At 34.9% G+C, this 23,704-nt stretch overlaps 1 protein-coding gene across 6 annotated transcripts in view; it reads left to right on the top strand.

The window, feature by feature from the left end:
• The first annotated feature begins 447 nt into the window (after positions 1–447).
• Positions 448–23,704, top strand: part of LOC130606965 (prolyl endopeptidase FAP-like) — a 38,156-nt gene continuing 14,899 nt past the window's right edge. Inside the window, exons 1-17 of one of the 6 annotated variants that reach the window (XR_008974119.1) lie at positions 448–798; positions 1,076–1,160; positions 8,792–8,887; positions 10,692–10,786; positions 10,922–10,996; positions 11,180–11,232; positions 12,320–12,392; positions 13,981–14,101; positions 14,661–14,815; positions 15,904–16,007; positions 16,344–16,479; positions 19,001–19,045; positions 19,744–19,848; positions 19,939–20,009; positions 20,598–20,651; positions 20,987–21,111; positions 22,257–22,304. Coding sequence is in view for 4 of the 6 variants with exons in the window: in XM_057423614.1 (XP_057279597.1) it covers positions 793–798; positions 1,076–1,160; positions 8,792–8,887; positions 10,692–10,786; positions 10,922–10,996; positions 11,180–11,232; positions 12,320–12,392; positions 13,981–14,101; positions 14,661–14,815; positions 15,904–16,007; positions 16,344–16,479; positions 19,001–19,045; positions 19,744–19,848; positions 19,939–20,009; positions 20,598–20,651; positions 20,987–21,111; positions 22,257–22,304 (1,447 nt within the window). In the remaining 2 variants the exon portion in view is untranslated. The remainder of the gene's footprint in view (positions 799–1,075; positions 1,161–8,791; positions 8,888–10,691; positions 10,787–10,921; positions 10,997–11,179; positions 11,233–12,319; positions 12,393–13,980; positions 14,102–14,660; positions 14,816–15,903; positions 16,008–16,343; positions 16,480–19,000; positions 19,046–19,743; positions 19,849–19,938; positions 20,010–20,597; positions 20,652–20,986; positions 21,112–22,256; positions 22,305–23,704) is intronic. The other 5 variants (XR_008974118.1, XM_057423614.1, XM_057423612.1 and 2 more) reach the window with 5 other exon arrangements.

Raw genomic sequence — 23,704 nt, 5'->3', positions numbered from 1 at the left:
TGCAGAAGTATCTCTTATGTAACTTGACACTGCGGTCACGAGAAGTTTCCCGTTTTCAGTTGATCTCATTTCAGTGAGCTAAATAAAATACGTGCAGTTGGTGGTTGAAGCACTGTTTCAGAATTTGCACTAGGCCTGTGGATATTTACTTCTCTGCGTTCTCCTTACATGGCCTAAATAAGTTTATCGTTTTCTGAGAAAAAATGTAATTCTCCTCACATGTGGAAGACATTAAATTATATGTTTCTGCTTCTTGTTTTGCATTCTTACGCCATCATTTATTATTTCAGAAAGTAAATATACATGAATTATATCTAAACAATAAAGCTGTGGGTTTTTCTTTGAACTTTGCTGTAGAGAGCAGAAATAAGGTCATGATTATGTCCTGAGAATGTGAGGATTGCCAAAATACACAGTAGATACTTTTCAGAGAAAAACAGTGCATATCAAGTAACTGTTGAGTCATAAAACCCTCAAGTTAGTGTAAGCAGATGTTGGTTATAGCTCACATTGGTGGGAAGTATATAATCACCACCCATATAGCCACCCACTGTCCATTTCTGGTCCTAAAACTTCCCCAAAAGCGTGTTTCTAATTTTATGGAAACCTTTTGAAATTTGGCATAGTTTTCAAAAGTATGTAGGGGGGAAAAAAAAAAAAAAGGGAAAAAGTCTGCCAGAGGTTTAGCCTCCAACTGTGAAAACCGACACTGCCTTTTCAAACTCCTCTCCTAGATCCACTGACCAACACCCAGAAGAGAGAATTTACATTCTTTTAGAATACAGCAGGAAAATGAAGGTCTGTATGCTGCCGTATTCTGCGTTTGGTAACATTTATATCTGTTGTTCTCAACTGTCAGCTCTGTCACATCAGGCCAGGCTCTGATGTGAAAGTATTTGTTTTAAAGAAAAAGGAAACGAAAGTACTCTCAAATGTTTTGCAGGGACGTTTTTGCTTGTTGCTTGTACGAATTGCAGCGGTTTGAGAGAGTGGAAGGATTTAATTATCTAGAAGCCATAGATGCGTGCTTCAGACGATATTAGAAATGTAATTACTGTTTGTTTCTGTCCTACAGACCCGGCTAAAAATAATTTTTGGCATGGTTATATGCCTTTTGCTTTCCTTATTACTGATGTGTATTATACTGCTTCCATCAAGAGGTAAGGCATTTGTAATGTTATGTAGTGCAAAACACAGTATCTTTAGCTATTATGGTTTCTAAAGTTCACAAAAGTTTGTTAAGTCTTCTGTAGGGTTGTCCTGTCTTTTCAGACTTGTTATGGCTTTATCACTTTACAAAAATGTACTGACAGCTGAATATCCTGAAGGTAGGATTGAAATGCCAGCAGATGCTGAAACAAGGAACTCCTTGTAGTGAAAAGCATCTGAATTAACTTTCTTGTGCATGATATATAATATTCTTGGAAGGACTGCAAAAATAATTCTGAGATCTCATATTTTATTATTTTTTATGTTAGAGGTGAAGAGACTCTCCCAAACTGTTAGTAATTTCCTTTAGCTTGGTGAACTTGTATTTGGTTTTAAATTGTTCTGTAATAATTACAGAGGTTCTCTATCCAGTTACAAGTTGAACATTTTGTTGCAGGTAGGGTATGATTGTGAATATACGTAATATTGCATTTAAAAAATAAAGTCAGTGTTGTATAAAATAGGGATGCGCAGTTTGCTCTGTTTATTATTGTTATATACTGTTTTATATATATTTGCTCTAGTATTATTATGCCAGCTGTAGGAAAATTAGTCCTCTACAAAAGTCTGAAGTGCATGTGGTTTGGAATTTAGAGGTTGAGTGGCACTCTCTTTATGGTAATATTTTCTATGAGAGATGTATTAAGGGCAATATAATTATTTATGTGACCCTTTCACTGTAGCAGATTAATTGAATGCCTAAAATAATTAAAATAATAATAAAAAGCCTTCATTCCACTAACAGTATCTATTTAAGGGGTTTTATTTTTTAATTATTATTCTTTGTTCACATGTTGTCAGTGTGACCAAGATTAAGAAATCAGTTTTGCATTTAGAACTAAGTGGTGCAAAATCAGTTATCTACTTGTCTTATGCAAGTTAGACACTGTAGGTAATATGCAGGGTTTGTGAAAGGTGAAATCTCTTTACTACTTTGTATTTCTGTGGAATATAGTCATCATGGGTTGTTTTGTTGAGAGAAGAGATGGAGGTTTCTGAAGCAGTTATGGTTGATCCTGTTATGCAGCATGTGAATATGAAGATAGATCATATCAAGGATAGATCATGGAAGGTACTGTAGGAGGAAGTGAATGTGTTTTTCCCTTCTGAGGTTATCACATACCAGCTCACTAGTCTTATTCTGAGCCTCTTTGGTACCTGGGCCATTACAAAGAACTCATTTCGTCTGTAGTTTCTTGGAATGGTGACTTTGTGTCATATCAAACATCACGTTTAGATTCAGTAAGATGATAAAGGATTTATCTTTCCTTACTGAATGCTTTTGAAAAAGTATTTTAGACAATTGTGGATTAAACAACAGATGATCTTAAGGTCCTTTTCAACCGTAATGATTCTATGATTCTATGTTGAACACAATTATATCGAACACATCTGATTATGTCCTTATTCACAGGTGGAACTGCAAGTGATGCAGTTACCTGTTAGAATGCCTTTTGAATTCTTTGTAGTGTACTGATCAGTTGTTAATGGAAAAATATGAATTCATTTTGCAGTTATAAATTTTGCAAGTCCAAGACAGGAAATGGCTACAGAAATGGAATGTTGTTTGCACATTCCACCTTTGCTGCTGTTTAACTGAAAGGACGTGGCAATCTAGAAAGACAATTAATTGCATATGATGAATGTATAGACACAGACCAACTAAACTTCTGCGTAAGAAATCAGCAAAGAAACATGTCATATGTAATTCTGAAAGAACTGGAAGAAACATTTAGTTCTGGTTTTGTCTGCTGAGTTTCTAGTAACTTCATATTGCTCAAACATCTCAAGATGTGATAGCTGGTTTTGGTTTACACATGGAAGGGTATAAAACCGTGAAAAATTCTCAAAAGTTGTAGTGGAAAACAATTATCTGTTTGGAGATGACAGTCAGGGGGAAATACTTAGTTACAGTTATACACAGTTTCTGTGGGGCTCAGAAAAGCAAGATGGGCAATCTCAATATAGAGAGTGGCATCTATGCCTAAGAAATTAGTGATGGGGTTTTGACATTTCTTTGAGCTAGGGATGTGCTGAGTGGTTTACCTAACTATGATAACCCAGCTCTAAACTGTTCAGAAAGGTTCTTTTCACTTAAACACTGCCGTATCTAGACCAGTTCTGCAGCATAAACAAGAAAAAAAAATTTGCCTGCAGCTGAAAAGCAATAGCAAAACCATAGGCAGTTACAATTAATTGAATGTATTTCTCAGGCACCAAATTAATCTTTTCTTGTGCTATTTTTAATGAATATTCAGAATCAGAACTGTCATGGTTTAAGCCTAGCTGGCAACTGCGTACCACATAGCCACTTGCTCACTCCCCACCCCGAAACCCAAGTGGGATGGGGAGGAGAATCAAGAAAAAAAAAGGCAAAATCCGTTGGTTGACGTAAGAACAGTTTAATAATTGAAATAAAGTAAAATACAATAATAATAATAGGAAATAAAGAGGGAGAGAACAAACAAAAAAATCATAAAAAACAAGCAAGTGGTGCAAGATACAATTGCTCACCACCTTCTGACCAGTGCCCAGCCTGGCCCCCAGTGGCTATCAGTCCCTTCCTGCCCACTGCCCCCAGTTCATACACTGAGCATGTTGTTCTGTGGTATGGAATGCCTCTTTGGCTAGTTCAGGTCAGGTGTCCTGGCTATGCACCCTCCTGGCTTTTTGTACCCCTCACTGGCAGAGAGCATGAGGCTGGAAAGTCCTTAACTTGGGTAAGCGCTGCTTAATAACAACTAAAACATCAGTGTGTTATCAACATTATTCTTAACTAAAGCCAAAAGAGCACTATACCAGCTACTAGGAAGAAAATTAACTCTATCCCAACCAAAACCAGGATAGTACATGTCAATGTTTCTGTCTCCATTGTACACCTAGACCTGAGACCAAGCCCCTTCCTCTGATGTTGCAGATCAGATCAGAGGCCATGCTTCTTAGTCAGGAAGTGGAGCAGCCAGTTTCTTAGGAACAGGTGGTGTTCTTTGCTACACACCAGCCAAATCCATTTTCAATAAATTCTTCCCTGTGTTCTGTTGCAAAGTCAAGCAGGATTGCTTCCATCATTGTGGAGCGGAAGAAAAATGCTTCCAGTCAGGAATTTGGTTCCTGGCATTAAAGTCAGCTAGAGACAATGCTCTTTGTTCCTGTTTTCTGATTTAAATGGGTGTCAGATATTTAACTTAAAACAGAAATAAAGAGAAATTCTCATCTTCTTGGCCATCTATCAAAATTGGCAAGTGACAATTCGAGATTATAAAGTCTCCACTGTTGCTGAAGTTTCTTGTAACTGAAAATCTGTAGATTACTGTGACAGTGTGCTTCCATAAAGATCTGCTGGTTCAGTTTTAGCTACAAGTTCAGGCTCAGATCTAAGTAAGCCTAGCTGCAGTGATCCGTATGCTGGTGGCAGGGAGCTAGCATAAGGTTGTTAGAACAAAATAATAAAAAACAATATTAAGATGGATTAAATTAATTCATACCTCTTCTGTTTGGTACTTCAGACTGCATTAAAAAAAAAAAGTAGGAATTCATGCTAAAATCTTTCTTGATAAACCCTATATTCTCCATTAGTTTATATTCCCTTAAGAGGGTTCAGTCCGCTATGCTTGTACAGCAGCAGTCTGTGACAATACTCCTAGGACTATGAGGTTGGGTGGGCCTTTTCTTTCCAAGTCTGACTAGTGGTTTGAAGAAACTCTTTGTCACTTAGATTCTTAAATTGGCATGAAGTGCCAAAACTGCCAAAACAGACTCTATTAGTTTTCTGTGCATTAATTTTCACATGCTGGTGGCAGAATAAATACTCTGATTTAGGACTATTTTAAAGAGGTTACTAAAACAATCTTTCCAAGTCTATGCTTAGAAATGCAGTATGATGGCTATGATCCAAGATTAAATTTTTATACTAGCTTTTCTTTATATTTTCTGAAAACATTATTTTCAATAACTGAAAGGGATTATAGTGATTCTTTCTTAGTCTATCATTAGAGAGGAGAGCTTTTTCCCTTCCCTAGACCCTTAGCAGTAGAGAGTTAGAGTCTGTAGTAAACTAAACCATTCTCATTCTAGCATGCTTTAGCTTTCTGTACACACTTTCTGTTCCTAACAAGAGCTGTATCATACTGAGGAACATGACTTGTTCAGACTTCATCTTTTCTTCTCATTCCAAAGGGTGTTTTTGAAGTAGCTTTCACTGGGAAACCAGTGTTACACCTCACAAAAAAATGACTGAATGTGATGTGGGTATAGAAATGCAGACTGAGCTGATGTGGAGCTGAGTGTGATCAGAAGTTCTGGAGCAGGATCAGGAGTGTTGGAATTAATTTCTGATGCTGAACTGAGCTGTGGTCTCCTCAAGTGGAAGGCTGTTTTCCTGTGCATGTTGAAGGAACTTGTGCTTTAGATATTCAGCATCAAACAGCAGATATGAGAATGGACAGTCTAATCCAGAAGCAGAATATAATACTGTGATAACCAGTTTGCATTTGCAAGGCATCTTGCCATGTAGCAGTGGATGCTAAATAAAATACATGTAAAAATACATATATATTAATTGCTTACAAATACATATAAAATACCTATATACAATTACATATATAAAAATAAAAAATACAGAAAACTGAATACTTATTATTATGCATACTTTCTTTAATTTGGCAGCAGTAGACACTATTTATATGGATGCACATTAGACCACATTGTAGAATAAGTCAACAGGGCTTTGAAATCTAATGCAAGGGTTGTATTGGTCTAGTGGTCTTTGAAAGAGAATAATCCTGATAATACAAACAGAATTTCATAGTGATGGATTGCTGTGCATAAAGTTAATCTGAGCTTAATATAACTGAAAGTTCATCCTTTTGTGTTTTATTAAGCTCTCTCACAACAGTGAACTGAACAGTAAAGGAGAAGGTGTCTGTCTAAAGCCAGTAACATTTAGTAGATGCTTACAGGCTTTTATCACCATGATTCACATGTATGTCGAATACACTCAAATGCACAAGTGAATAATTATGATCATGGAATATATAAAGCAAGTTAACTGATTTGGTGCAGAAAGAAATAAGAACTACATGCTGTAAATGGATGCAAATGGACCACAAAGGATTAAAACTGAGACAGTGGGGTGGTGAAGGGAAAAGAGCAAAGCTGAAATTTGGTAAGTTTTCATTTCTTTGGTTTGCTCAGCTATTTGCTTCCTTCTCCCTTGGCATCTTTTTTCATCTTTATTTCATAGAGAAACAAAACACAACAAAAGACTTTACCAGGCTCACCAACAGCCATCCAAATCAGTGTCTGTAGAGTGCTACAGACATGTAAAGTAATCTTCATGTTAGGGTTTATTCTGTGAGCAGTGATTTTGAATACTATTATTGAGCCAGTCTTTAGTTTTAGAAGAAAGAATCAGCAACAACTATAGAAAACTATTAAAAATGGTGCCTTTAATTAAAGCATTTAAAACATTTAAAGATAGCTTCTGTTGCCTAGAAACAAGCATTCAAAATTACAAGTAATCAAGTAAGAAATAGTTGTGTTCACATTTTTTGCAGTCCACTGGTAGAAATTCAGATAGGAGTGGACACATTTTGAAAATCATTAGCAGTCATAATAAATTATCACAGAATATTAAGTATGTATGTGAGATGACTAACAGAGTAAAAGTTTAAATTAGAGCTGTGAAAATTAGACCAGAGAAGAGACATTTGTGATATTGCTTGTCTTTTTAGTAAAAAAATCATCTTAATCTGAGGGAAGGAACCAGGAAATTTTACCAAATTAAGGTATCAAAAAGGACTGCAAATATAAGCCTCCTATACACACAGCCATAGAAATAGATCTTAACGGTGGATTTCTTTTGCAAATAGGCATATTTACATGGGGAATTTAAACTGGAAGCTAGTGATAAGTAATAGTATAAATAAAAGTGAATTCTTGTTTGGAATTATTTTCTATGCATTTTTTTAAGAGCTTGACATCTTCTATGCTTATCATTAACATATCAAAGATCTCGAATATACAGTCACGGCATTAGCTAGAAGAATTAACTTCTTATTGAACTTCTTGAGATATTTTCTGGACATACTGCTAGCTCAGAGTCTATACCAATAGGTTTTTGCCTGTGGATTGGCATTCAGTTTTATTTCTCATGACAGCTTTCTTCTGCATTAGTGCAGATAAGGCTAGTGTCAACAGTCAACCTGACATGTGTATTCTACAGTAAGTAATAGTCACTTACCAGAAGAAAACATGTATTATCATTATAAAGTACTATGGAAGAGAATATGAAGAAACATTTCCCAGGAAGTCACTGTGATCTTAACAGAGGAGGCAGCTGTAATGAGGAAGTGATGGAGCATATGAAACCTGAGGGCAACGAGTCATCTTGATTATCTGGCTGTCACCTCATTGCTCTGAAGGAACAGGGGAAGTGGCAGAGATCTACTCAGCTGCAGTGTGACATCACTATCTCTGAAGACTATGGCAAAAGTCCCCTTGATTTTAAAGGAGGAAAGAATAGAATCCAGAATGCCTAGACTTAAAAGCTGCAATTATTGTGGTACTGAACGTTAAAAAATGGCCTTTATCAGAAATGTTCCTATGTCTTTCAAGGATTAAATATTTTGAGTGCTCTTTCTCTTGTGAGCTGCATAGGTTTTTGCCTTTTTTTTTTTTTTACATTTTTGCAAAGGAATTTTTTCACTTTCATGCACTTAGCAAACCAGCATTTTTAACATTACCCAATTCCCATATAAGTGTTTGACCTTAAACTTGTTTTTTAAATTCTGCCCTAGCTTACGGTGTTTAGCGCTGGGAGGAAATATAGTCAAACAAAGGCCACAAAACCAGACACAATTTTATTCCTTATTTTTATGCAGCTATCCAATATGCTTACAAACAAAAGCCACAAAACCAGACACAATTTTATTCCTTATTTTTATGCAGCTGTCCAATATGCTTACAAATCTAATATCAGAGTACCTTTCTTCTCTCCAGAATCATTGCCAATTTTCTTTTGCAGCATGAAATTAAAAGTTGAAGTTCAGGTTCATTCATTCCTTTTCAGCTTTATCAGCATACCTTCATTTATTATTTTTTCATGTAGCTACTAAGAGAAATATGTGAATGTTGATCATTTTGGAAGCCTTATCTCCATCTTCTAACTCTGGTTGATGAGGTATTTATGAAATTTGGCAGTAGGGGTTTATAAGTACATCCTGCTGTTTGAGTCTGCTGAATATGTGCAAATTCCTATTAAAATAGTTGTCTCTACATACCACACAAGTTCATGAAACCGTGCTTTAAAAAAAAACTTTGATTTGTCTTCTGTGTGGAAAAGGCTCTTCTGGGACTCACAGGGTCTACAAGTAAATATATCTGAGTGAAAAAAATGACTGGGTGAACTAAATTAGTTTGTGGTTTTGTGTGGACCTTACCAGAACAGTAACAGAAAACTTTCTGCTGTGCCTACTTTCTGTGTACTTCCAGGATTATGCTATCCTCACTATTCTCTGGTGCTAAATAGAAAAAAAAAAACACTTCACACCGTTGTAGTAACAGAAACTTTCTATTGTCTTAGTTGTCAACACAGATGATGGACCCAGAGCCCTTACACTGGAGGATTACCTGAGTGGAAACTTCCAATATAAAACATTTTTTCCATATTGGGTGTCAGGTAAGTAAAACCTTTCCTCAAAAGTACATAAGCCTTTTTAATATGTATTTCCAAACTGATTTACACAGACGCAGAAATGTATTTTCCTTCCAGCTTTACTGTGAATGAATGCTAACTATGAAATTAAACAATCTGCTAGTCAAAACTTATGGTTGAAATTTACTATTCTGTCAGTCATTCTAGAAATTCCAGGTATTTGGTGTTTCAACAGACATGTTTGAGTCAAGTATAATTTTGCAGAGGCTTTCAGTGTTTTATTTCTTTACTGTCATATTCATTGCAGTAAGTGAAAGAAATATATCAATGTGTCAGCAATCTTCTTCTTTGTGTTTGTCACAGCCCTTTTTCACTTATCATTTGTAATAATTGAGGTAGCCTATCTTACAGGCCCCATTCTCCTTTGTTTTCATGAGTACTTAGCTCTGCAATGAGCCCAGCCGATTTTGTCTCATCTAACAAAATGCTGATACTGCTGAAATTCCAGAGTTCCAAAGAGCTGCACAGAAAATAAAGTTGAGTTTCTGAGTGAGTGTCTTAAGGTAGAAGATAAAGACATGAAGTTAATTGCTGCTGAGATACGTGTCTGTGCATGGCAAGCACCCAAAGGCTTGAGCTAGGCTGGGTTACATTCTAGTACACACACTACCACTCCATCTATGCACTGCTTCAAGCAATTGTTCCTGACTCAAGACAAGAAACATAGTGCCCATTCAGATGCGGTCTTACCGAGTTAGTTTTTACCCACAATTTTTTAACTTAGCTGAAGCTTTCCAGGGCATTGCTTGCAGCAGTTCAAATTTTACAATTAATAATTTGAAGCATATTGACATCACTTGTATGATATAAAAATTAGGTCACCATTTGTTAGAATTCTGTCTGAATGTTTGAAGTATGTAGGCAGCATATCACCTAAACCTAATATTTTCCTTCCCTCTTTATATCCTTCACACTTAGACTTATCTTTCCTCTTAACAGTCACAAAGCTCACACAAAAGTCATGCCATAGATTCCATAGATAGTCATGCCTACAGCATTCCATATGTCTATTTTTCTTCTGAAGCAAGGAGTTAAAATTGACTATCTCTTCCTAAGAGTGCCTGAGATCACCAAAAATGCTGTTAACACAAATCACAGAAGTGAACTCAAAAGATCCAAGGGTGATCCAATTTCCTAAAAATGAACACCTTATACAATGTTTCAGGCTGCCTGTTAAAGTCTCTCTTTCTTTAGCTACACCATGTAATTCCTTCTCTCTGTTTCTAGCAGCAAAAATAATAATGTGAAATTAAAATTCTGACCTTCATTTTCTATCAAACCATGGCTCAGGTCTTGAGCACAGGTTGGGTTCAATTCCATTTGCTTTGAAGGTCACTCATCCTCACTGTGTGAGTAAGGGGAGTATCATTTACATAGTGTCAGTTACATGATACCGCTGTTATCTGTGGAATCTGTAGAAATGCGAATGTTCTGGTTTTCTTGAAAACAGCTACATTATGATACTGACCTTCTAATGGGTCTGTCAGTGGTATTCTTGATCAATTACTAAAATGTGGCATGTAATCATAAAGTTAACTAGCTGATTCTTTGTTCAGTGTGTCATATTGACAACATACTCAAGAACCCTGAAAGCAGTTTGTTGACAACTCTGTACTTTGGCATCAATAGGAAAAAAAAAAATTATGTAGATGCCAAAAGAGTTTGCTCAAAGCCTATTCATTGACAGGAGTGTGAATACTTTGATAAATGGATCTTTTCTGTAGTATCTTCTGTGCAAGGTAACAGCCCTTTTATCTTGTTTATAAAGACAATGAATATCTTCATCAGTCTGCAGAAGATGACATTATACTCTACAATGTTGAAATGAACTACCCCACTACCATCATGACTAACAGCACAATGGTACGTACCATTCCAATTAATAAAAAGGCAGCAAAATGCCGTTGCATTTCAAGTACCAGTTTAAAAGTGAGTGGATTAAAACTCATCAAATCCTTTTTTTTTTACTAGAATCTAATCTACTTCTGAATCTTTCAGAAACAAGTGAATGCTTCAAATTATGTGTTGTCATCTGACAAATATTTCATAGCTCTGGAAAGCAATTATTCAAAGGTAATTAATATACCACTTCATGAAATGTTTGGTTTCATTTAGTATTTTGTTTGTTGTGGCTGCTACAGATAAACCTTTCTAAGTACTTTCTCAAGAAATGATCAGGCTATGAAAAGACAGCTGATTACTTTTAGATTATCTTGTCCAAGTCAATAATATTATTTTCCTGCTTAATTTTCGCAGCTGTGGAGATACTCCTATACAGCATCATACCACATTTATGATCTCATATATGGGTAAGGCCACATATCTCTTACAGGGAACTATGGTGAATACCTTGTAGTGATGTGCTTGCATTTCCACTGAAAAACTCCACAGTAATGTGACTACCACCTTGCTTTGCTTTTACCTGAATCTATCAGGTTGGTTGCTTGACAAAAATGGCCTTTAAGAAAATCATACAGTCCTTTCATCTACTCATCTAGGTATCTAGATTGAGTTATATTTCATGCCCTAAAACTTTCACTGCTTAAGATTCTCATACATTTTTCTTCTTTGCATAATTTTCTCCCACCCTATCTTGGATGATTGAGTCTACTTCAGCTTCACACCTGATGTCTCCATGTCATTCTGTTGTCTAATTCATCCTTTTTGTGGTTGATCCAATCTTTAGCTTTCCTAGAACTCTCACATTTCCTTTAGTGCTGCAGTGATCTTGTAACAGTCAGTCCTGGGTTCCTCAAAACTTTACAGCTTCTCCCATGGTATTTGGTCTCTTTCCCAAGATCTTCCTCAAGCCACTACTCTTTCCTCCCAAGTTTGAAGGAGGCCACCTGTCTCCCCAGTGACCTTTTATACCTTAAGTAGTAATGTGACCAAATGCTTCTCAGTTCTGAGCAAAAGGGGCTGCACTGAGCTGCTCCACTCATGCGAAACTGTTGGTTCAAGGTGACAGGAAAAGATTGCTGCAAGCTAATGTGAGTAGAGAGGTGCTGCATGTGGGTCCTGATCCTTAACAAATGTTGCAACTGCTGCTGTTATGGTTGCCTTAGCATGCAATATCCTGAAAGCACATTTCCCAGTAACTTGCTGAGGCTGCAGATGGAGCAAATTACTGTAGATGGTTATGCAGTATTTAGAAAGAGGTGAGGCTGGCTTATTCGGCTGTTGAATGTTTTCAAAAGGTTGAGTTGGAAGGCTTTACCAGCACTGGTGCACACCATCACATTACTGCATGTCTCACTGCCTGCCTTGATTTTGCATGGCTCAAAAAACAATCAGCTGTTAGAAAACATAGCCCTCCATGAATTTTATATGAATTACAGTATAATGATCCATTTTCACTGTGTACAAAAAGTCATCTCAAATTCTTTCTTTTTTTAGTGGTTTTGTAACAGAAAATCAGCTTCCACATAAGATTCAGTATATATCCTGGTCACCCATTGGACACAAATTGGTCAGTAAAGATAACAAAGCACTAAAATTATTTTGCTTTGTGTGGCTAAAAAACATTTGTTTGCCTTTGGTTATTATTTTATTAGGCTATATTTTTGACAGGACTGTGTAATAACTTTGGTTGTAAGCAAGACTGACAAATAAAACAGTTTTAGCTTGTTAAAATTTAGCTTGTCTGTGTCTTGATAGAAGGACTGTGTTCTCAGCTACATTGCGTGTTTCAGTATGCTGGCCAATCTCCTATCAAGAATTGACCAACATAATTGTATATCAGCTTGAATGTAGTTTCAGGGCCTGAAAACCAATGTGTTTTCCTTTGACACTGTGTAATACATGTGTTTACTATGGAGATTTAAAGGAGCAGTGTTTAAAATCTTTTCTAAAATTTTCATCCTAGAAAATGGCTGTCAGGTTCTTATTACAAAGAATGTTATTTTCTTTTCCTTTTAATAGCTACTTGATTATCTCAGTAATGATAAAAGACCTATTGCATAGTAATGAGTTTATAAGCTGATTTTATTCTTGGGTCCAAAAGATCAGCCCAATAACAATTAGTGTTTTTTAAGTATTTACCCAGATCGAAAAATATTTGCGCAAAAAAAAAAAATTAAATATCAAACTCATTTCAGAAAATACCCAGGAGTGTGCTACATATGAATGGACAATTTATTAGGAAAATTTCTCCATGTTCTAGGAGAGTATTAATTCTCCCAATTTAGTTAAATATTGTCATTTTGTTATCAAGAATTCTGAAGGCAGTTTCCTATCTTCCTGGTACCAGTAGTCTGTGATGCTTTTATATCCTTGTATCAGATCTGAGAGTTTTAGGAGTTGCTTTTAAATGAAAACATTTAAAGCACAAAGTAGTTAAATGTTACACTGATGTTGCTAACAAATGCTAATAGCTTCAGAAGGCGTGATTTTCTAAGAAAGTGATGTTTCTGTTGCTGGTTTCTTAACTACATGTCCATTCATTTGATTGATTGAAATTTAGAGATATACAAGTCCTGCAAGCATTTCTTGCAAGAACTGTCTTTAATAACTAGTTTATTAGACAAGAACAAAATAACCCAGAGGGAGTAAAACATTTTTTTGTCTCATCTCACATCAGCTAGGCCTTTTGACAGATTTTTAAAAGTCCAATTATATTCATTTTAGTCATTGTGGTTTGGTGGTTTTTTTTTATCTTCTAGTTTTGGTGGAAGCAGATAGAGAAGTCACAAAACACTTTGTCTGGGGGTCATTTATAAAACAGAGCAATTTGAATGAGTTTTTGATTATTTTTTTCTTCCTTATTTTCCAAACCAAAACTTGCCACAAAATCCCCTGAAGTTATTAAATTCAAAGGAGCTGCTAAGGATTTATTCTGACATGGGTGAACATAGAATTTGGCCTGTAATGTAACATTTATTTACTGAGGTACCTACTCTTGCAGAATTTGCAACAGCTTATAGTGTAGCATTTATTTCCCATTTTGTATTCCTTGTGTCTTCTTGTTGGTATAATGTAAGAGCATCGGCTGCAAAAGATCTTACTCTAACCTCTCTTACTGGTGCCTATATTCATAAGAAATACTTTCTTGTCTTTAGGTATATGTATATCAGAATAATATCTATTTGAAACGAAGTCCAAGAGAGGCACCAATTAAAATAACTACTGATGGAAAGCAGAATGAAATATTTAATGGGATTCCTGACTGGGTCTATGAAGGTAAGTAAATCTTGAAGAACGTCAACTAACATGTTAAATGCTTTGTTTAGATTACCTGGTTCTCAAAAAATCCAGTCTAAAATACGTGTGATGATACACTATTTTTGGAGCCCTAAAGATTACTGTATTTCCATATTTTGTTTTCCATACAATGACTGCATTTTGTATTCATAGTGTGTAACCATACTCCTAGGTCTTTTGTTACTGGAACTATATCAGACCTTATATACTGGGCTTCCTTCTGCTGCACAGGTAGTAGTTAGGCATTCAGCTTTAATGGAACTTTTAATTTTGGTAAAAATTTGGCATTTCAGTGCATAAAAAAATAATTTAAGAAACCCCACATACATACAGGAAAAAAAAAAACAACAAGCGAGTTAAATGGGATCTCTGTGCCTTTTTGGGAGTTCTTAAGACCTTTCAGAATTGAGATGCATTGCAATATGTTAAGTGTTATTTATTTAGTATAACTCACTTTATATATCTAAGTGCTAAATGCTAAAATAGATTGGAATGAGAAACAATGATAAACTATTATGATTTGGGTTTTTTTCCTCAGAGGAAATGCTAGCAGCAAAATATGCATTGTGGTGGTCTCCAAGTGGAAAGTATTTAGCATATGTACAATTTAATGATACTGACATACCAGTTATTGAATATTCATATTTTGGTGAGGACCAGTATCCTAGAAAAATAATTATCCCCTACCCAAAGGTATGTTTTATCGTTCTTTTGACTTTCTGTTGATAAATGAGTTATGGGTCATTTGATAAAATTAACTGTGCTTTAAAAATGGTAATATTACAGTGGTTAAATCCATTATGTCCTAAATTTATTCGGCGGGGGGGGGGGGGGAGAAACACAAGGAAAAAAGCAAAAAAACTTAGGCCACGTTCTGAAAAGCTATAGGTACATTCAAAACTGTAGATATTTAATATCAGTGAAATAAATGAAATTACTCATGTAAGTAAAGAGCATGTGTGAGTGTATGCTTGCATGGTCAAGTCTTGTTTTTTCAATTCAGTTTACTTATTGTGATGTGTTAACTATGCTGTTGTTATTTTTCATTACAGTAAATTTTGAAAAATAAAGGCTATAACAGCTTCAGTTTATTTGCACACTTCATAGTGCTTTTTGATCTCAAGGGGATTTGGATTTTAACTGCTTTCAAGTGCCAGATCTAAGGCAAGAAGGTTTTGGTTTGGCATTTCTTCAGCATGTTATTAGCTCTCCTGACTCTTGTCATGCTCATATGATTGCAACTGATCATGTTAATACACCTTAAGAAGTTACTCAACTGTCAGCTGGGTTGCAGTTCTAAAGTAAATCTGGATGTTTTAAACCACACATGGAGGAGAATTAAAAAACTAATAATGTATGCAATGAATAAGCAAGCATGAAATCAGTTTAAGCTAAACCATTTTATTCCACAGCTGGAATGTCAAAGAGCAATTGCAATCATATGAATATACTCCTAGAGTTTTATACCAAAGTAAGCATGTGTGCTGCACAGATCCATAATGGAAATTCAGTGGTGGTTCCCATCAAGTACATTTTCTGTAAGGAAAGGCACTAAATTTGACTGTTTAAAAGGTTTTTGTCTTTGCGTATGAAATGATGCAAAGTACCATAAAACTGTTTTAGTGACATTGTGAGATCTTATAAAACTGTATTTGCCCTGTTATACACAATTGAATATGTATTTTGCACCTTGCCTCCTTTCCTCCAAAAAGTGTTGTTATTTTCCTCATTCTGAATTGTTCAGAGCCTGATTTGAATAACCTGATACATTTTCTTTGAAGGCTGGGGCTAAAAATCCTACTGTTAAAGTGTTTATTGTAGACACTATTAATGCTGAAGCATTTGGTCCTAAGAAGGTGCCAGTTCCTGCAGTCGTAGCATCAAGGTAGTGTGCCCTCAAATATGTCTTTTCTTTAAAAAAAAATAAAATTTTCTATTTGTTTTCAATGTTTGAACTTCTGAGTTGTTTTCTGTTTCTAACAGTGGAGTGCCATATTCATCTCCTAGATGGATCAGAAGCTAACTAGAAATGCATTTTGATTCTCTGTCCAGATGATTCATTGTTGCAAAGGACAAAAAAAAAAAAAAAAAATGCCTAAGACACTGGAAGCTTTGCTGTTGAATCCACAGAACACTATGGGGGATACAATCTGTAGCAGTGCTTCTATATTTTTGTTCTTTAATAACCACTTTTTCTTTCTTTTTTTTAATTATTTTTTAGTGATCACTATTTTACTTGGCTTACTTGGGTAACAGATAGTCGAGTCTGTGTGCAATGGCTAAAGAGAATCCAGAATTTTTCAGTCTTAGCTGTTTGTGACTTCAAAGAGAATTCAAATACATGGGACTGTCCAGAGGTAATATAGTTATAAATATAAGTTTAACATTGCTGAAATTAGCATTTGATTAGGTGGCTTAGCTGTCTATACCTGTATGTAAATCATTACAGATCTCATGTACAGAAGCCTTTCTGAAAAAGCATTTCTTTTAAAGACGTTGTAAAGCCTGGAGACTGTAGACACTGATAAATCCATATAGAACCTGAAGGAAAGAATAACTCTGAATTTCAGTAACTAATACAGAAGTCTCATTTATAGTCTTTTAGTATTGATGGTGTTTGCATATCTTGGTTTTAGAGTTTATGGCACAGAACACTTATAAAAACTAACATTAGGGTGAAACCTGGAACTAATGAGAAGTAAAAGGCAAGAATACTTATAAAAGTGTTCTGTATGATTGATAAATTGTAAATTCAGAGTTGACACAAACTTTCCAAGCTGAAAATAATTTTTATTCCTCTATGATATGACAGTTGTTGTAAATTAATAAAGAAAAAAACAAAAAAACAAACACCCCCCCCCAAAAAAGGGGGATTTTTTTTTTCTAGGATTCTACTACAATCCACCAAAGAACCTTAAAACAAGCTTAACTTTAAGCATGTAAGCAGTTTTATTTATTTCAGTATGTCTATTTATGTGTTTAAGATTAAGCATGTGCTTAATTGCTTTTCTGGAACCAGACCAGAACAATTAACATCTTGCAGGACTGTGTTATTATCCTTGTTTAATTGCATTTCTCCATGAAACCTTATTTATGGAGTCACTACTGACGTTTCTATAACTCTATATTTATACAGTGATACAATGCTTTTATCACATTAAAGTTTGCACAAATGGCCAATTGAAGGAGTGTGAACAGATGGGAGTGCTGCATTAGCTCTATTTGCTGTTAGAAAGTATATCTCTGTGTGTTTCCATTGGCAAAAACAGTTCTCTTGTTGATTTCAGATTAAATTGAGACTAATGCACAATAAATGTGCTAGGCTTTATGTGCTTGAAAATAATAACAAAATGTAATCTACAAGATATTCCTAAAGTGTCGATTCATCAAAAATGTTCACGTTTGAGTCTTGCTCATGTGAATAGACCATCGAAACCAATATGACTTCAGTGGAACTATTCATGTGAGTAAAAGCTAGGCATGTGTTTGTGAAATTGGGATTTCCTATGGAAATGCCAGTTCTCTAATTAAATTCTGTAAATACTTTAATAGACAGAAAAATCCCATAGAGGTCAATTGGACTACTCAAACGAGGGAAGTTAAATATATCCTTAATGGACTATGTCATCAAGATCGGAGCCTTAATTTAAAGAAAGGAAAATAAATTTAGGATGCAGATATAAAACAACATATCCTATTTTTCTTATAAAAGAAATAGAGTCCATCTTCTGAGTTAATAGCTCAGTGGAGCCACTGTGAAGTACTAAGCAGCCCTCTAAGGGGCAAGTACCTGCAACTTTTTCTCAGATAAATCACTTTGCAGGGACTAAGTTTAAAGGGAGAAAGCATGATTCTGAATGTTAATGAGACTACACTGCGAATAATAAACACAAACCATAGTCTTTAGAAAGCAAATTTGTTGAGTTTATTTCAGACAGTGAAGAAATACTGTATTCAATGAACAGCCTAAAGTTTGTAAGATAAAAAAAGAAATACAAATATTAAATCACTCCATCCAACAAACAAGATATTATACTCTTCAATGAAAAAGTCTTAGGAAAGTATTGAAAATGCACTAGAAACTTTAGAAGTAAAGCATAAATAAAAATGTACCTTCAGCTGCAGGAGGTTCTGATCCATTTATGCTCAGCAGAAGTCTTTTTTAAAATCAGCTTTAAGAATGTTACAAGAGCTTGAGACCTGCTAAACTTATATCCATAGTCACAGGGTATGATAACCTGGTTGATTTTTGCTGCCTAACCCTTAATTCATTTTCTAAATACTTTATTTCTGAGATTTTTTTAAACTGTTGAAAATCAGCTCCTTTAATATCTCTAATCTGAGCACCAGGTACAGAGACCCTTGATTTCTATTTACTTAGATAAAGTCTTTGGTTTGTGGTTTTAAGGTTTGTTTAAAAGATGTACCTATTAGTCACATTATCTGTGTTATAAATCAACATTACAGCTTTGAAATGAAAGGAAATATGTCAAATTAACTAGATGAGAATCTAACACAGATTTTTAATATTATTATTCCTGAAATTATTTTACTCAGGCTTTTTTTCTGAAAAATTCATGAGATTAAGTAGTTGTTAATTCTTGCTTTCAGTGAAAATGTTGCATAAGGTTAAAAAAAATTACTTCAGCTTTTATTTAGTTCTGATGACAGCTGTTAAAAAAGAAAATTTTAACATAATGGTATTAATACAGTAATATTATTTACCTCAGGAAATCCTCAAGTCCCTGAACATTCACAGCAAGTGTCCTAAAATACATTTTTACAGGTGGCTGTTGATTTTTTATTTTAAGATTTTGAATCTCCATAAACTCATTCTTGAATTTCTTAAAAGATTGTATATTTGGTTTTGTTTTTCAGAATCAACAGCACATAGAAGAGAGTCAAACGGGATGGGCAGGCGGGGTATGTTTTCTTGTTGTATTCCATTTTGATTTAATGAAAAGCTACAGCTTTCTGCATATTCACAGCAGTGAGTTGAAACATGAAGCACCATTCTGTGTCATACAACACTACTGCTTAAACTTCTTGTACTGTAGGATTGAGACTTTATTGCTGTGCTACGCCTAATATCTGGCTACCTCCTTTCCGAGTTTAAAAACTTTTTCTGTCCCCTTTTGCAAATTTTAGACCAACTGATTAGACACTATACTGAAGGGAGGCAAGTAATGACAAGAGGTAAATTCATACTGCGGTGTAATTCTTAGAAGCATCCTGGAGACAAAAATAGATGTAGAATTTCTCTGATGTCATCCAAGAGGGATCAGACATACCATAGCATTTTAAGAATAAAACCTGTCCATTCAGAACACAGTTTCAGTGCCAAGTGCTGCACAAGCTCAGTTAAAGAAGAGCCTTCAAGGTAAAATATCCCACTTAAAATGGTAGTTGACAGTTCTCTGTAGTTACAGTTTAAGAAGTCTGACATAACAGGTTAGAAGTTGTAGTATGTACTGAGTCCAAGATTGAATATCATAGGTAAACACTTGTGCAAAGTACTTTGTCCTGTCTGATTGAATAGTCTTGTTACTTTTAGTGTATGTACTATAATCTGCTGATCAGCTTGGACAGTCTTACTTACCATTTTCCCTCTATTGTTTCAGTTCTTTGTTTCTGCACCACATTTTACATCAGACAGCAGTTCATATTACAAAATTTTTAGTGACAAAAATGGTTATAAGCATATTCATTACATCAATGGCTCTGTGGTAAGTCAAGCAAAGTGTTCTATATTGATCTACTGTAAATTCCTGCAATAATTCTACAATATTCAGTAACTTGTATGTCTTGCTTCACAGGAGAATGCAATCCAAATTACAAGTGGAGAATGGGAAGCAATATACATTTTCAGAGTCACAAATGATGCAATGTAAGTAGCATGAAGAAGAGAATATGTTGTGAGTGTTGTCAGTAAAAGCAACACTTAATCATTTGAACACCATTTGTTAACTCATGAAGTTTTACCTAGGTATAATTTGTTTCTTATCTGAATGTATCCACAACAAATTTGTATGCAGGCAATGCACAGGTTTGCAAACTTTACTTATGCGATATTCTTTGTAAATTTTCTTCATTTTTCTATTTTCAATCACCAATCTTAGAGATACTTTTTTAGAAATACTTAAATTTAATCATGTGGTGAACCCTTAGACACTGTGCATTTACTTCTCTTTTTATGGTCTCTCAGCTTACTGTATAAGTAGATATAGCTTACATAATTACATAATTGGAGAGATTAGCTTGCGAGAATTAAAATAGAATACCTATATATATGGTTTATTTGTCATCTAATCAGAGTTTGAGCAAGATGTAAGGTATATAAGCTTAACTTACTCTTCCACCACATGCAGAAATCTCAAAAAGTCTAAGTTAACTTCGAAAATGGCTTTCTATCTTGATGCTGGTTCATAGGTCATCACTTTACGGATTGTTTACTAACATATAAATGAATTTACAGTTTCTATTCAAGCAATGAATTTGAAGGCTATCCAGGAAGAAGGAATATTTACAAGTAAGTGTTATCAACATTATCTTAATGATACTAAGTTCATAGAAGATAGCTCTGGATTTGTTAATAATTTAGTTTCAAAACGTTTAAAGTACAATTTCATAGGCTACTTTAACTAAATCTTGACCTCAGATTATATCTGAAAATTTAGGACAAATAGCATCTAAATTTTACATATACTCTTGGGAAAAAAAAAAAAAGAAAGGATAAAAAGGGAAAACATTTATTTTTAAATTGAACTGTTCTGAAAATACAGTGCCTTTGTTCTAAAATGCAAGGCAGGCACATGTGACTTTAGTTGTGGCGAAATAAATATTGTTTTGGGTTTTTTTTCCTAGAATCAGTATTGGAAGTAGACCTATCAGAAAACAATGCATTACTTGCAATTTAAGAAAAGAGAGATGCCAGTATTATACAGCAAGGTTCAGTGAACATTCTAAGTATTACGCCTTGATCTGTTACGGTATGTATAGTATGGGAGCAAACATATAATCAGTTGTTCTTTCTATTTTGTCAGGGTTGTAGATAATACTGATTATCCCAAATGGTATCACAAATTTCACAATAACCAGAAAGAAAGTTTTCCATGTCCGAAACCTTTGCGAAGATGTTTCAGAACACTGAAATATTTTCACTTTTTTTTTTTTTAACAAAAATACTGGGATTTTTGGAATTAAAAACAGATTTTTGAAAGTCCTTCATGGCCCAAAACAGATTTTAATGTGTCTCATCAAAATCATGTTTTTCTTGCAGCAACTAGAGCAGGATTTAGAAACACACATATTTCCAATTTATGTGATCAAAGTTAGCAATTAGAGACTATTACAATATGTTTCCCAACTGGAATTATTAAATTTGTGTCAGCCACAAAATGTTGGATATTTACCTGAGAACATTCTTAAGAACTGAACTAAGAAAAATTCAGCTCATCAAGATGCATGATCATTGAAACTACTTGTAAGTTTTAAATGAAGTCTTAACTCTTTTGAAATAAGTTAGGTGATTTCAGTGGTTCAACATTTTATCCATTACTGTAATCAAATAACAGTGAAGTCTGAAGTCACAATTCGAGAAAAGGAAAGAAAAATATCCATGGTTTTCCTTTTGCATACTTCATCTAAATTTTACTGTTCTTCTGATTTTTTTATTGACTGATCATCTGAAGAGTTCCCAAGAACTTCCACTGAGCAGAGAAGCAAATGTAGCAAATAATAACACCTTTCAATCATTCTTGCACAGAGTAGTCAGTGAGGTCATCACCATATGAAAGCCACTCACCTTCACAAATATGATGTGGCGTGTTCTCAGAAGAATGTTTCACATTGTTAATTCTGCATGCACCTTATATAATCACATCTCAGGTATTAACTAGATGTCAGTTCATCTGTAGAGAGGAAGAGTTTGTTAGTAAATTTAAAGTTGTTTTGATTATGCTTGATAAGCAGCTGTATGTATACCTTATTTATTTCATGTAGCAGGGACTAGTGTGTTTGTGTATCAGCTCTGACCTCTTTAACACCTTTCAGTTACCAATCTTAACGTAATATGAACTCCATCATAAAATTCCAGCTTCAAACTATAAACTGCGTTCTTATCATTCTGTGACAGGTCCTGGGATTCCCATTTCTACTCTTTTTGAGAACTACGGTAATAGAGGTACTGCAAATATCTCGCTTATTTCTAAGCAATTTTTTTTCCCATTGATCTTCACTATGCAGGTCCTCTAATCAATATTTGGATTGTGATCAAGAAGTCTTTCATCTTGTTATCAAAATACCTAGTGTCTTTTTAGATTTCTAATTAGTGAAAGCTAAATATTAGTGAACTCACTAATCCAGCACTTTTATAGCATTCTGATGTTTTTCCTGTTTCTATCCTATGGATGCAACATCATGAACATCAGCAGCTCCTTGTCTCCTAAATATTGAGTCAAACTTTGTAGAAAAGATTGTTTTGATTTCCTAACTATTCCTTTTGACATTTGGATGAACACAAGACTTTCTGAGAGTTTTTTTCATGAAGCAAACCTACCCTGTACAAAATGCAGCAGTGTACTATTTAGATTTTGCAGTTTGAGCTATTGTGCTGTGCTAATTAGAATTTGGATCAGTGACTTGCTCTTCAGCCATCAGCAGAGATGTCAGGGAAGAGCAAATGCTCTTTCAGATGATCAGTTTAAATAACTGCTTCAGACAGGGTGAATTATTGATAAAAGATGGGAACTCCAGCAAGAAACATTCAGAACCCTCATTTTTTAAGTAGCCTTTTAGTGAGGACTGTTTGCAACCAGACCAAGCAGAAACTTGCTAACCATGAAAATATTAATTACTGTGCAGTGACTTTTCTCTCTCTGTCCTTTGTTTTTCCCTAAAAAACAATCTCCAACTTACTCAGTCCTGAAGTGTTATGAAAACTAGCATGGTCCTGTAAAACACCTCAGTGATTTGGCATTCCTCCTTTCTTGCCCAGTAACCAGTAGAAATGCAGTGACATTTCTACTTCCAGGGTCTTTACTGCCAGGTCAGCAAGTATTGATAACCCACTGTTCTCAGTGTTGTCTGACCAGAAGACACATGAGGAAGACAAATGCTGCATTACTGTTAAGCTAAATTAATCAGTGGTGATTCATGTAGAAGTCAGTGAATTGCAATGTAAGATTATTTTGACTACAATAGGAGTTGCTACATCTTAGTTTTTAACCAAACTGTTAAATGTTTGCAGATGGAAAAGATTGGTCAACAGCTGTTGCAATTGTGCTATAAAAACACTATGTTATTCTGGCATTTCTTTTGCAGAAGTTTTAAATAGGTTTAACCATTTAGATACAGCTAATGCATGGATTTTTTTCAGATTTAATCCATTGCCATAGCTCACTGTTTTCTATGATTCATTATGACTTTGTGTATCAAGGGCCCCCACTACTTCCTTATCATGGAGTGCAGCGAAGTGCCCAACTACAGATACCTCTGTTTCTTAACCTCTGTGCAAAAGAGAACAGTTTCATTAATGGATCTTCACCACTGGTTTCATGACGCCTCACTCTGTTGTGCTATTAT

The sequence above is a fragment of the Pezoporus wallicus genome, unplaced genomic scaffold, assembly GCF_028554395.1.
Source record: "Pezoporus wallicus isolate ANWC-B61680 ecotype Strahan unplaced genomic scaffold, APGP_CSIRO_Pwel_v1 contig_1181, whole genome shotgun sequence".
NCBI classification, from domain to species: domain Eukaryota; kingdom Metazoa; phylum Chordata; class Aves; order Psittaciformes; family Psittacidae; genus Pezoporus; species Pezoporus wallicus.
The sequence above is the reverse complement of the archived record's forward strand: the minus strand, read 5'-3'. Positions and strand labels throughout refer to the sequence as shown.